Source organism: Poecilia reticulata, chromosome 23, assembly GCF_904066995.2.
Source record: "Poecilia reticulata chromosome 23, P_reticulata-male-v2, whole genome shotgun sequence".
Lineage (NCBI taxonomy): Eukaryota > Metazoa > Chordata > Actinopteri > Cyprinodontiformes > Poeciliidae > Poecilia > Poecilia reticulata.
The window spans coordinates 19,791,500-19,805,125 of NC_088852.1; the positions used below are offsets into that span (position 1 = coordinate 19,791,500).

At 40.6% G+C, this 13,626-nt stretch overlaps 1 protein-coding gene and 1 long non-coding RNA gene across 3 annotated transcripts in view; one reads left to right on the top strand and one right to left on the bottom strand.

Annotated features, from left to right (window-relative positions):
• Positions 1-13,626, top strand: part of braf (B-Raf proto-oncogene, serine/threonine kinase) — a 55,891-nt gene that overhangs the window by 10,207 nt on the left and 32,058 nt on the right. Inside the window, exons 2-4 of the mRNA XM_008401202.3 lie at positions 6,486-6,587; positions 6,783-7,064; positions 11,382-11,485. Of these exons, the coding sequence (XP_008399424.1) occupies positions 6,486-6,587; positions 6,783-7,064; positions 11,382-11,485 (488 nt within the window). The remainder of the gene's footprint in view (positions 1-6,485; positions 6,588-6,782; positions 7,065-11,381; positions 11,486-13,626) is intronic.
• Positions 9,511-11,387, bottom strand: LOC145550139 (uncharacterized). 2 transcript variants are annotated; one of them, XR_014085998.1, is made up of 6 exons: positions 11,055-11,387; positions 10,898-10,973; positions 10,722-10,800; positions 10,501-10,588; positions 10,360-10,412; positions 9,511-10,014 (listed from the first exon to the last, which is right to left on the bottom strand). It is a non-coding gene; the product is annotated as an uncharacterized LOC145550139 (long non-coding RNA). The 2 variants fall into 2 exon arrangements; XR_014085997.1 differs by having other exon boundaries at positions 9,517-10,014; positions 10,898-11,387.

A 13,626-nucleotide genomic window follows, 5' to 3' on the forward strand; every position in this document is an offset into this window, starting at 1 on the left:
GGTACAGTTGTAAAAACAGGCACTTTGTCTGATTGCCCTGTTGATGTAGGCATTTGTTTAAAATTAATGTTTAAAATAAAGGATTTACATTTAAAACAGTACATCAGTTTGTTAAGATGTTCAAAACAAGCTACATGTTCAAAATCCCAAAAGATCTGGAAATCCTTTAAAATGGACATGTTCTATGGAGGATAGAATCCTGGTGGATCAATTGCTTGGATTAAAATCCTAGCAATTACGTGACTTGTCAATTACGTGTTTATGTTACTCCCATCCCTCCCCTGCCCCTCCTCACTTTTCACTCGCACGCGGCGCTCCAAGACATGCGCAGTGGTTTTCTCTCAGCGGCAGAAGATCTGTCTAATGGTCAGAAATAGAATAGCGATGCATAAATCATCAGAAATCCGATGGCCACCGCTAACTCGGCAGCGCTTCACTTTCACAGACAGTGGGGACTACGTCTAACTTTTTTGTCACTTAGAAAAGTATCTCAAAGAAAGGTACGCTCCTTTCTTACCTTTCTTTGCTAGCTTTGATGTTAGCAAAGCTAGCCGTATAGAGACACATAAGCATTGTGGTGAAAAAAAGTTGTCACTCACTGCGCTAAATTATTGTGTAGAGGTTGACTGACTTGTCGCACATATGAGACAACGCTGTGTCCAAACGTCTGCAATGTAGTGATGCGACATTCAGGAGCAGTACGATTCTTTTGCACGGGTCTTTACTTATTAGATAGGACTGGAGTGTCACTGAGAGCCGTTGTTCTATCAGATTACCATACGCTGTCAGAATAGCATACATCAGAGGTTCCCAAACTGTGGCGCCGTGCCATTGCAGGGGGGAAGCCATTTGAATGAAAAAGAAAAGCAAAAAAGCATGAACGCTGTATACACTGGGTTTTTACCTTAGAATGGCCAAGTCTCTGTTATTCCTCTGTCAATTTCATACGGAATGGGCTTCGACACTTCCCATATCTGTGTCCTCTGTCACTTTTATCAGCAGTTAAAACTGTTTAATTCGTTAACATGTGGTAATCTGTTTTTCCGAGCTGCCTTTAAACTAGAGGTGTGCCGATCGATCGGTCACCAATCATAATCAGGCCGATTTTTGTGAAAAAGTGCGTGATCGGTGATCATTGGCTCTTGTTGCCCATACCGATCACCTGCATCTCATTTTGCAGCCTGCCTGTGCAGCTGGTCTCCTCTTTCCTTCACACTACGCAAACGAGCAGCAACAAATCCTAAGCGATGTGTAACTATAACGCACTGAGTGAATGGGGAAGTTTGCGTGTTGCGGCGGAAAATTGAAGCACGTCAAAATGCATCAACACAACAAAGCTAATACGACATAAAAACGATGCCATACTTGACGGAGTTTGGCTACATCGAGGCTCACTGCAGTAAAAAAGACATATGGAGGATCAGATGGCAGGTAAAGCAGCGCACAGCTACAAACACTCACCCGGATTATTAGCATGACGGTCAGAAAGCTAAACTAATAACCCGCAAAATTATTTAAGTCTTTGAGCTGCGATGTAAGACGCTGGTTCTGCTCTCGCTGTTGAAACGCTGCTACGCGCTACAGGTAGTAATATTTCACAGATGGAGCGCCGCTTCTGCTCCACCTGGTAGTGACTCTCACACCGAACCTCTGTTTAAAGCTGCAGCATCTAACCTAAAAAAATACATTTTACATACGTATTAAAACTTTCACTGTCCTAACATGAGACAGATAATCTCTAAAAAAAATAATCAATCTCCTCCCTGCTCTGCATAATTACTCCGCTCAGTCAGAAACAGCCACTCAGAGCTAGCAGTAATCAGCTAGCCACCATGCTATCAGAAAGTTTTCATTCAGTAACTCTGGATTGTTTATTGTAATGGAACCTGTATTTGCCTTTGAATGTTAAGTTTTATACTTGAATTTTTTGGCGATGTTGAGAGGTTTTATTTTGGCTCTTTGCATTATTTAGCCTCTTCAGAGCCTTCAAATGTTATCAGTCTTTTAAAGTATTACCAATAGCAGTACAATTTGCAGAATGCCTGTTTTGTTTAGTTTTCTTCTTGGAAAAAGTTATTAAAAACAAGTTTTTGTCTAAATTAAGGTGAATTCATGGTTCCTTTTTCCACATAATGTAACCTGTAGTGTTTATGATAAAAAAAACAATAATAATAATTATGTGATCGGTATTGGTGATTGGTATCGGTGATCGGCCCTCATAGGTGATCGGTATTGGTATCGGGATCGGTATGAGCTACGACGCTGGGTTTACACCTGTGCGGCAGCGAAGGAGACTTGCTGCTGCTGTGCGGAGTTACACAGGTGTGTTAGAATCATGGCAGCAAACCAGCAAAATGCAAAAAACTTTTCACAGTTTCCCCCCCAAACTAACAGACTGTTTAGTAAAGCTGTTTGATGCAGGTAAAGTTAGCTAAAAGATGACTAGCTAGCTAATATCAATACATCACCTTAAGCTTGTTAACAAGTAGCTAATAGGCCAAGTTGTTGTCTATGTTCAGCTACATAGATTCATTTTGCCCCCCAAAAAGTCGATCCCCCCCCCTCAAAAACACATTGTTCAACCACACAGCTATTTCTAGGGGGGGCAGAAAATGTTTGGAAACCACTGGGGGGGCGCAGGACAAAAGGTTTGGGAACTACTGGCATACATGTATCTACTTCTTGCTTGTTGCTCCTTGGTCAGTGTTCATAGTTGAGCGTCAGGGCATTGCCTCAATTGCTATGTTTAATGGTGCAGGTGGTGGTTTCTGACATGAGCAACATGGGTAAACACCCAGGGTGTTAACTTTTTAGGGATGGCACGAGACCACAGCGGATCATAGCACAGAGATGGAAGCAAAGCAGAAAAAGAGTTTGTTAAATTTAACATTGGTATTTTAATATCTATGTGTTTTATGTGTTTTGTCACCGATTCTGTTCATTACTTTTCTGGACAGAATTTCTAGGCGCAGCCGAGGTGTTGAGGGGATCCGTTTTGGTGGCCTTAGGATCGCATCTCTGCTTTTTGCGGATGATGTGGTCCTGTTGGCTTCATCGGAACGTGATCTGCAGCTCTCACTGGAGCGGTTCGCAGCCGAGTGTGAAGCGGCCGGGATGAGGCTCAGTGCCTCCAAATCCGAGGCCATGGTCTTGAGCCGGAAAAGGGTAGAGTGCCTTCTCCGGGTCAGGGGGGTCGTCCTGCCTCAAGTGGAGGAGTTTAAGTATCTGGGGATCTTGTTCACGAATGAGGGAAGAAGGGAACGGGAGATCGACAGGCGGATTGGGGCAGCGTCTACAGTGAAGCGGGCGCTGTACCGGTCCGTCGTGGTGAAGAGAGAGCTGAGCCAAAAAGCGAAGCTCTCGATTTACCGGTCGATCTCCATTCCCACCCTCATCTATGGTCATGAGCTTTGGGTCATGACCGAAAGAACGAGATCACGGGTACAAGCGGCCGAAATGGGTTTCCTCCGCAGGGTGGCTGGGCTCTCCCTTAGAGATAGGGTGAGAAGCTCGGTCATCCGGGAGGGACTCAGAGTAGAGCCGCTGCTCCTCCACGTCGAGAGGAGCCAGTTGAGGTGGCTCGGGCATCTGGTCAGGATGCCTCCTGGACGCCTCCCTGGTGAGGTGTTCCGGGCACGTCCCACCGGGAGGAGGCCTCGGGGAAGACCCAGGACACGCTGGAGGGATTACGTCTCTCGGCTGGCCTGGGAACGCCTTGGGATTCCCCCGGAGGAGCTGGAAGAAGTGGCTGGGGAGAGGGAAGTCTGGGCCTCCCTTCTGAAGCTGCTGCCCCCGCGACCCGACCCCGGATAAGCGGAAGAAAATGGATGGATGGATGGATGGATGTGTTTTAAGGGAATATGGATCTTTCAGATAAATTTGAGAAGTGATTTTGATCATATTTCACATTTTATCATATGTAGAGCGCGGCGCTGGTCTTGGTCTTGTCTCGGTCTCGATACACTGTGGACTTGTCTTGGTCTCGGGTTAGGTGGTCTTGACCACAACATTGGTCTGCACCAGTTGTGACAAACACATAGTCATCGCCACTGCTAGATGAATCCTTTTTGTCACCTTGTGCTGAGCTGGTGATTGAGAACACTTTCTTAGAAGTTTTGTGATTTTTATGGTACACTTAGGCATTTGAGTCATAGTTTAGGACAGGAGGTTTTTGTTTTGATCGACATTGTCTGGCAAAATGGTTTAGCCTACCGCAGGCTTTGCAGTCTTTTCCTCGTGCAGGGCAATCCCCTTCGTGTGGATATCTCCCGTCACAATTTCTGCACTGGTTGTTTGGTTTGTTGATAGATGTGACTTTATAGGCTTTGTTCGGTTGACCTTTCGGCTGTATGGCGTTCATAGACGCAGCCGCTCCTTGTTCCATTCCTGTTGTGTGCTGCTCGGATAGTTATTGATCTCTCAGGACGTTTTTCTTCGGTGTAAAATACGTGTCGAGCTTCGTTTTCACATCGGCGTACTTGTCTGAGCTCGCTGCTAGCATGTCGTAAATGTCATGTACACGTTCACCGGCTAGATGCAACAGTAGAGCTTTTAGCCGCACGTCACCCGAAATGTTGAAAACAAACGTAGATTTCAAACCTCTGTATCCATTTTGTCCAGCGCGGTCCGACCGAACTAGGTTCGGTTTCGGTATCAAACGGTGAAAGGGCAGGTGTAGTTGTAAGCGACATGGTTCACTCCGGCTTGTGTCGTTGGTGTTAGCTGGTTAGCTAACGGCTAGCTAGTACTTAGTCTGTCCACGTGGAGCTGCCGTCTGGGAATACGCTCGCCTTGCCCTTTTTACTCTTCGTCTCAGTTTTCAATCCTCGTCGCCAATGTGATGTTTGCACGCTTAATAAGAGATTCTATTCAGGTGTGGTGCAGCAGAGGCATATCTAAAAGTTGCTGGACTTGAGGACTCTAGTTTGACACCTGTGGTTTACTTGAACCACGGCTCAGAAAATCTACTTTTCTTCATGGTTGTAAGAGGAGCTATTGAGTTCGAAGTGTTTGTGCACAAGTTATTAAATTGGGTAATGAGATCATCGACATCAAAATTACTGCTGATGTGTGACACAGGTGGTAACATATCACCAGTGGCTGCAGAGAGCTGAGAGGTGGTTGATGAGGTAATCCTACGAGAAGTAATAGATCTTGTACATTTTTTACCACAGTGGTTTAAATGGCGATAGAGAACAGAACAGGTAAATGATCTGAAATACAAGTTTGACAGATTTCATTTCAAAGTTTTAATACGTATGTAAAATGTATATTTTTAGGTTAGATCAGTGTTTCTCAACCTTTTTTGGGTCAGCGCCCCCTAGCCTTTATCCCTCACCGCCCCCCACCAAAGAATTTGTAGGCTACTTTGCACTGACCATTATTTAATTATTAATATTACTATCACTATTGTAGATTTTTTTTATTTTTATGCTGATTTCTGTATTTATAATCAAAAATAATTTCCCAGAGAACAAAAAAGCCATGGGAACAGAAATTATTTTTACTGATGTGTACGAAAAATTTAATGAACATTGAAGTTAAAATGGCCTTTTTCATGAGTTGGGCACTGGCCACGTGTCCATCACAGGACAAAGAGATGTAAGATAAAAAATAAACACTCTCAGACATTAGAGCCTAAGTAACTGTATATTTGGTTTGGAAGCATGCATATGTAAAAAATGCTTAATGCACTCCCATCCCACTCACGCCCCATCCCTTCCAAAAAGCAAATAAAAATTCATTCTCTGTGACAAAACTTAAATTTGGCCACACACAGAACCATAACATTACATAGATCAACAGGTAGTGTACTTTGTTAGAATATAGCATCCTTGTCTGAACTAATCCACAGATAGTTCAGGCAAGGATTCAGTGTTGCATGACTGTGTTTTGTGTTTAATGATGTAAAGCACTTTGAAATGCCTTGCTGCTGAAATGTGCTATACAAATAAAATTTCACTGATTGGTTGGTTGATATTTTACAGCATATGAAGGTCTTTCTAAAAAGTACGCCTTTTGGCATTTTCAAGCTTGTGGTTGAAAACATCACCATTTGTCAGAAAATAAAAGACTGAGAACCCAGGTTTAAATGTAATAAGTTCCATAGAGTTTGTTTGTTGTGCTATTTTTTTATTTTGTGCACCATAACTGCCTTCTCTATTTTCACCACGTAACCCTGTTGCTCCCCTTAGAACTGGTTCAGCTTCCAATATTCTGCCATAAAATGAAGTAGGAACATGAGAATAGAGTGGTTGGACAGCTTTAGCACTTCCTAATCTTTGGCCCATATGGTTTACAGTGCCTGGTTGAGACCAGTGAACATCTGTGATGGCTGTGAAGTGAATAAATTGGCATAATATGCATGATCCAAAAGCCAGTAACATTTGTTATTTAGAAATGTTTTTTTTATTATTATTATGTTGATAAAAATAGGCTTGGTTTATTTTTCACTTAATTCTGCAGCTCTTGTGTTTTCTCCTCAGATCTGGAACATCAAGCAGATGATAAAGCTGACACAGGAACACTTAGAGGCTCTACTGGAGAAATTTGGAGGCGAACACAATCCTCCCTCCATATATTTGGAGGTAAGAATGCCTTTCTATGGAAGATGTCTGAGCCTTCAAACACATGTCTGGAGGCTCAGAAGTTGTTCAGTCAGTAGTTTGTGTGTATAATTGAATTTAATTTATTTGGTAGGGACAATGTACATTAATTGAAGTTTCTGTAAACGTGCCAGAATTAGCGACAAGACTATTTTTTTATTTGTTGTCCCTGGACAGGCATATGAAGAGTACACCAGTAAACTGGACGCCCTGCAGCAGAGGGAGCAGCAGCTGCTGGAAGCCATGGGGAATGGCACAGATTTCTCCTGCACCATTTCCCCTATGTCAAGCCTGTTGGAGGTCAAGATGGGAGGTGATGGAGGTGGAGCTCAGGCCCTTCCCTCAGCCCCCAACTCATTAGCAGTCCTGCAGACTCCCACTGATACTGGACGGGCCAATCCACGCTCCCCCCAGAAGCCTATTGTCCGTGTGTTCTTGCCAAACAAACAGAGAACGGTGGTATGTATGTCTGATGACCTGCTTGTGGAAGTTGAAATGGAGATGAAGAATTTTAAGTGGATACATCATGCTTTTAAATCCTTCCTTTTTGCATGTAAATCATTCACTTATGGTCTATATAGGGTAGAACTGCAGTGCTTTGGTCTGAATTCCTTGTTACTGCAGCTCCACATATCCCTCGTTTAACTGTTTTGAGATATGTTTTAAAGCAACTCATTTTGCTGCAGTCTTTTTAAATGTGAATGAGACATTTCATTCCCCCACCCACTCTAGGGTGTAGAGCATTCCACTCCACCTCGTTTTCCTATTTTTGTAGTTTGATAGCAGCAATATAATTATCTACTGGCAGATAAACTTTTTATTCCAAAGTTGATTAAAGATGTGAACAACAGAAGACTTGTTCATCCAACCTTCCATGTTGGAGTCAGAGTATGATCCAGAGTAGGACAATGGAGATGACCAACCTGCAGAACCATGTATTGAAATAAATGTATCACAATGGAGTTATTGCTGTATTTAAACCCTCTCCATCCATACAAACTAGAGATGTGCCGATCAGGTTTTTTCCTGCCGATACAGATACCGATCACCCATGAGGGCGGATCACCGATGCCGATCACATAATTATTTTTATTTTTTTTATCATAAACACTACCGGTTACATTATGTGGAAAAAGGAACCATGAATTCACCTTAATTTAGACAAAAACTTGTTTTGAATAACTTTTTCCAAGAAGAAAACTAAACAAAACAGAGAGAGATTATCTGTCTCATGTTAGGACAGCGAAAGTTTTAATACGTATGTAAAATGTATATTTTTAGGTTAGATCAGTGTTTCTCAACCTTTTTTGGGCCAGCTCCCCCCTAGCCTTTATCCCTCACCGCCCCCCACCAAAGAATTTGTAGGCTACTTTGCACTGACCATTATTTAATTATTAATATTACTATCACTATTGTAGATTTTTTTTATTTTCATGCTGATTTCTGTATTTATAATCAAAAATAATTTCCCAGAGAGCAAAAAAGCCATGGGAACAGAAATTATTTTCACAGATGTGTACGAAAAATTTAATGAACATTGAAGTTAAAATTTGTAGGCCTAACAGCAGCCAATCAGAGTGGAAAAAAATTCTTATTTTGTGCCATTTTGTAGTTAAATATTCTACAAATGACCTGATAAAAGATGTACAACATGCCAGTTTAAACGTTGAACTATTTGCAAAACGACTGAGCTCTGCAACATTAAAACATGGATAGAACTGTAACTACATTAATCATAACTCTTCTTCTCTTCAGTGTTTGTCAGTTTCTGGTGGTGCAGGTCTGTGCTGCCTTCAGGAAAATGGGACATCAGAGTATCATCCATAAAACTTCACCCACATGGCATTTATTGTGCAAACCAGAGCTTTCAGTGGAAAAACAAAAGTTCCAAGTCCTTTTAATGCTATACAAATATGAGACAGAAACATGGATTATATCTTTATATTGACCTGTCTATTGATTATAGATTATTAGTTTTAATGGACAGAAATTACAAAGAACAAATCTGGTTCTTAATCAAATCCTAATGAGCCAGGGTGTCATAGAGTCATCAGCTTCATGACATTAACACTGACATGAAAAATATTGAAGAAATAAATATATCAAATCTAATTAAAACATAAATAAGTGATCAGTTCTTTACTGTTATGGTATGTAAGATATTCTCAGTATTAGATGTGGTCTCAACAAACCCATGACATTTCAACAATATTATTTACTGAATAAAGTAAGTGATAAACAACAACAGAGGTCACAGCATAAAAGAAATTCATTATTCATTATTTTTACCCGTCAAATTATAATCATTAACATAGGCTATTCAGATGCATTTTTATGCAGTTTATTTAATATTCATCTTGTTGAATCCAGATCCCATCACACATAAAGCAGATGAACAAATCTAACCTTATTTCCATAGTGACAAAAACTACTAATTGTGCCCCCAATAACTTATAATAAAGTAAATTAAACGACTCCATTTAAATTACAAGCATTTCACCTGCTGGGGTCTGAAAGTGCAGTGCCTCACTAATTCCTCCTAGTCCACACCTGCAGAGAAATCTGACCTTGTTCATCAGTCTGTTGGACTTATCTGATCCAAACCGATCAATTGAACCACAGGACAAAAAGTGGGATTTTTGACCCTGTATTCTGATGCAAATGCAGCTCGTCAGCGACAGATATCGACAGCAATCGACAGTCTACATTTTTACTCACGGGAGTCGAAATCTGTCGATTGCGGAATCCTTGGAGGGGGAGGGGTGGCGGTGCGGGGTAGCGGGTGGGCTAGAGGTGTTAACGACTCTGCTTAGCATACAAATAGCCTAGCATATGCAAAGGCGCTTCAACAGACCCTGGATTCTCAGTCATTGGATGAAAAACAATGACATCAGAGTTCATCATTGACATGTGATTGGTTGGTTGATGTGTGCCCATTTTATAGCACTTATGTCTTTATAAATAAACCTCGCTCCAATCATTAAAATTTTTAATGCTGTATTTTTAAAAATCTATATAAAAAATATACGTGTATTAAAATATATTCATTTGATATTGCTTATATGCAACATGTTATATGAGGAACATAAAAGAGAAGGTTTTGTTTTTTTTCTTTATTTCATTTTATTTTTTTTACTGTTTGCACACAAAATAAGACATAAATGCTTGTCCATTTCTGGACCATCTGGCAGTGTTTTTTTGTCCAAACATGAACATTATGCTGCGTTCAGGACAGGCCCAACATCTCTCCTGTAGCGTGGACCTGACGTCTCTTCCTGTCTTGTAGTCCTGATGTCACTGAGCTCCTGGTTGGAGGAAGTTGGGGTCCATCCTGACTCCGCCTCATAGCTGCCATCCTCCCAGAATGCCACCTCCTCTGCTGCCAATACTCTCTGCCTTCCTCCATCAGCTGTTAATACAGAACAGACAATCATTATGAGCTACAGGCATATTTTAGTCATAATGAAACTACAGTGAGATTGTTTGGCAACTTCCAGCTTAGTATGCACACATAAGACATTAAAACAAACAAACAATAAAACACATGAATACATTCTTACAAAAAATACAAACTTTAATGAAAAAGAGAAACACTTGGAAACAATTGGAAGAAAAAAAGAATTAAAAGCAGTTGGTAATAAATAGTAAAACAGTTCAACAAACTCTGAGGCAGATAATTTGCTTTGATGGATTTTAATAAATCACAGTATCATTCAAGGAATTGTGACATCTCTAGATTAGTAATAAATCTTACCTGCTTCTTTCTTTAGCTACATCTGGATGACTGGCAGTAGGTCCTGGATGCAGCTGGAAAACATTTTTGTGCATTGTCAATACATAGCATAAACCATATTGAAGCATAAAATATCAACATTCTAAAATAGTAGATACTCACACACAGTTGCATCTCTGTCCTCATCACGGACATCAGAAAGTTCCTGAAGAGTCTGATTGACACAAATGTGACTCCAATTCTGTGGTGTCTGTGGAAATAAATGTAAAATTAAAATATTGTAGCAAATATATCGCTTTCTCAAAAATACATAAGTAAATAAGTTAAAATTATTCTCAACCAACCATTGTACAGTCGGGAATCAACGCAGTGATTATACATACCGGCTTCATGACTTCGTCCTCAGATCCGTCCTCCGTCCGCCATTTTGTAGATCTTTACTGCGTTACACACTCTGCCTTGCTACGTTACAACAAAATAAATAAAATAACGGGAAGGTCAGTTTTCCTTACAAATATGCGAGTGTTCACTATTCACTAAATGTGAAATCATAACTTACTGAATCTCCTGGTGGACTCCGTAAGAGGAGCTCAGCGGTGCCAGGTCTAATATTCAGACCTGGCCATTTTTCAGGTCTGAAAAAATCAAAGAAGATGCGAGTATTTTTAAGAGTTCAGAACATCACATGTAATAGAGATTAAAATACAAAATCTCACCCTACACTTGTTTTGGCATTACGAAAACGACAGACCGCTTTCTGTAAGAAACAAAGAAAGCAAAGTCACAGACCTTTCCTAGCTTGTTCAAGTAATCGTAGTAGTGGACTTTTAATACATGTGAGAATAACGGCTCTGTATTACATTTTGTATTGACCAAATGTGCAGTGCATTTTCCTGAGATGAATCAAAGTTGTAGACATGAAAGCAGCTAATAAAGTCAAGCCTGAAAATTTCAACAATAAAATATTTCTGCTGCTGCTTTAGCTCATCTCTCATGATGATTACCTAGAGACAGTTCAGTGAGTGCTGCTATTTTGTGTTCAGGTCCCAGCCCGCTGTGGGATGACTGTGAGGGACTCACTGAAGAAAGCTCTGATGATGCGGGGACTCATCCCAGAGTGCTGTGCAGTCTATAGAATACAGGATGGGTAAGTTTTCTGTTAAAATGCTTAGCTGAATTGCAGCGGTAGATAGAAAAAAATGTCACTGTATGATCTTTAAGGCCACATCCAAGAATAAATTTCAAGTGATCTTGATTTATCACGTGTATGTTTCTAGCAGGAAAATAAGTCTAGATTCATCGATGAAAACCTGAAAAAATCTGAACCCTCCACAGGATTAAAAAAAAAAACTTTTCAAAATATAGTTTTTTACCATTTCATTGAATATTCAGTCTGGAAGCCTAATACTAACAAAAACAAGCTAGTGTACATACTAGGCTGGAGACTAAGTACAAAACTAGAAAATTCCTGAAGAAATTTAACCAGGGCATGCCAAAGTGTGCCCGTCAGTTGGAAACCAGCGTTCTGATGCTAAAAAGAATCATCAATGCTAAGCTTAGCTAAATTGTAGTCAATAACCTGTGAAGAGGCAGAAGCATGTGCGTTTACTTGTACCATTTATTATGTTAAAATGAATGCATAAGCTAAAATTAGCCAAAATGCTAATGTTAGCATGAAGAGTATCGGTAGCATGCCCCACATACTTGGTATGGTATGGTATGGTATGGTATGGCATACCATACCATACCAACTTTATTTATAAAGCACTTTAACAAACAACCACAGCTGATACAAAGTGCTGTACATTAAAACACAACATAACAATAATAAAAAATAAAAACTCTTACAGTTTAAAAACAAAACATACAGTTTAAAACTAGATCCCGCTGGTGTTGAAACCCAAGTAAAATACATGGGTTTTAAGACAAACTTTAAAAGTGGACAGTGAAGGGGCCTCTCTGACCTGCAAAGGCAAGTCGTTCCATAACTTAGGGTCAATGACAGAGAAGCTCTGTCCCCTCTGAGCTTCCTCCTGGATCTCGGTGCCTCCAAGAGCAGCTGATCTGCTGACCTGAGTGACCGATAGGGTACGTAGGGATGAAGAAGCTCAGAGAGGTAAGCCGGGGCAAGATTATGCAGTGATTTAAAAACAAACATAAGAATTTTAAAATGAATCCTAAAATATACAGGCAGCCAGTGAAGTGAGGCCAGGACAGGGGTCACATGTTCCCTCTTTCGAGTTCCTGTTAAAACTCGTGCAGCAGCATTCTGAATCAGCTGCAGACATGAGAGCAGCGACTGACTGACTCCCAGATAAAGTGCGTTACAGTAATCCAATCAAGTAGAAATAAAAGCATGGATCACTGTTTCAAAATGCTGCCTGGAAAGAAAAGATTTCACTGATGCCAATCGCCTTAAATGATAAAAGCTGGACTTAACCACAGCTCTGATTTGGCTGTCCAATTTAAAATCACTGTCCACCTTAAAACCAAGATCTGTAATAACAGGTTTAAAATGTACCTCCAACGGTCCCAGGTCAACAGGGACCTTGTTGACCCAACAAGGGTCAACACTGTTTGGAGCCACTCCAAACAGTGTTGTTTGGAGCCACTGGGTCCAAACACCATCACCTCTGTTTTGTTTTCGTTAAAATGTAAAAAGTTCAAGATTTAATATCACCTAGACATGCCAGGAGATGTGTGGTAGAATGTACATCCTTCTGCTTCAGGAGCAAATAAATCTGACAATCATCAGCATAACAATGAAATTAAATCCCATGTTTCCTGAGGATAGAACCCAGAGGCAGTAAATACAGAGAGAAAAGCAGTGGGCCCAGAATTGAGCCCTGCGGGATACCATAAGGCATTGAAGCAGCAGATGATTCAGTCTTAATTTTCACTGAAATTGTTCTGTCCTCCAGGTAAGACCTGAACCATTTAAGAACAATGCCACCAATACCTACAAAGTGGTGTAATCACGATATTAAAATGTCGTGGTCTACTGTATCAAAGGCAGCAGTTAGGTCAAATAAAATCAGAACAATATGGTGACCAGAATCACATGCAAGAAGGATGTCATTAAAAACTCTTATTAAAATAGATTCTGTACTATGAAGAGTTTTAAAACCTGACTGAAAAACCTCAAGAATGCCATTGTCATCTAAAAACTGTCAGCGGATAGTACACAATTTTTTCTAAAACCTTAGAAAGAAAAGGCAGCTTTGAAATAGGCTGATAATTAGCCAGAACAGTCGGATCAAGGCCAGGTTTTTTAAGCAGTGGCTGCAC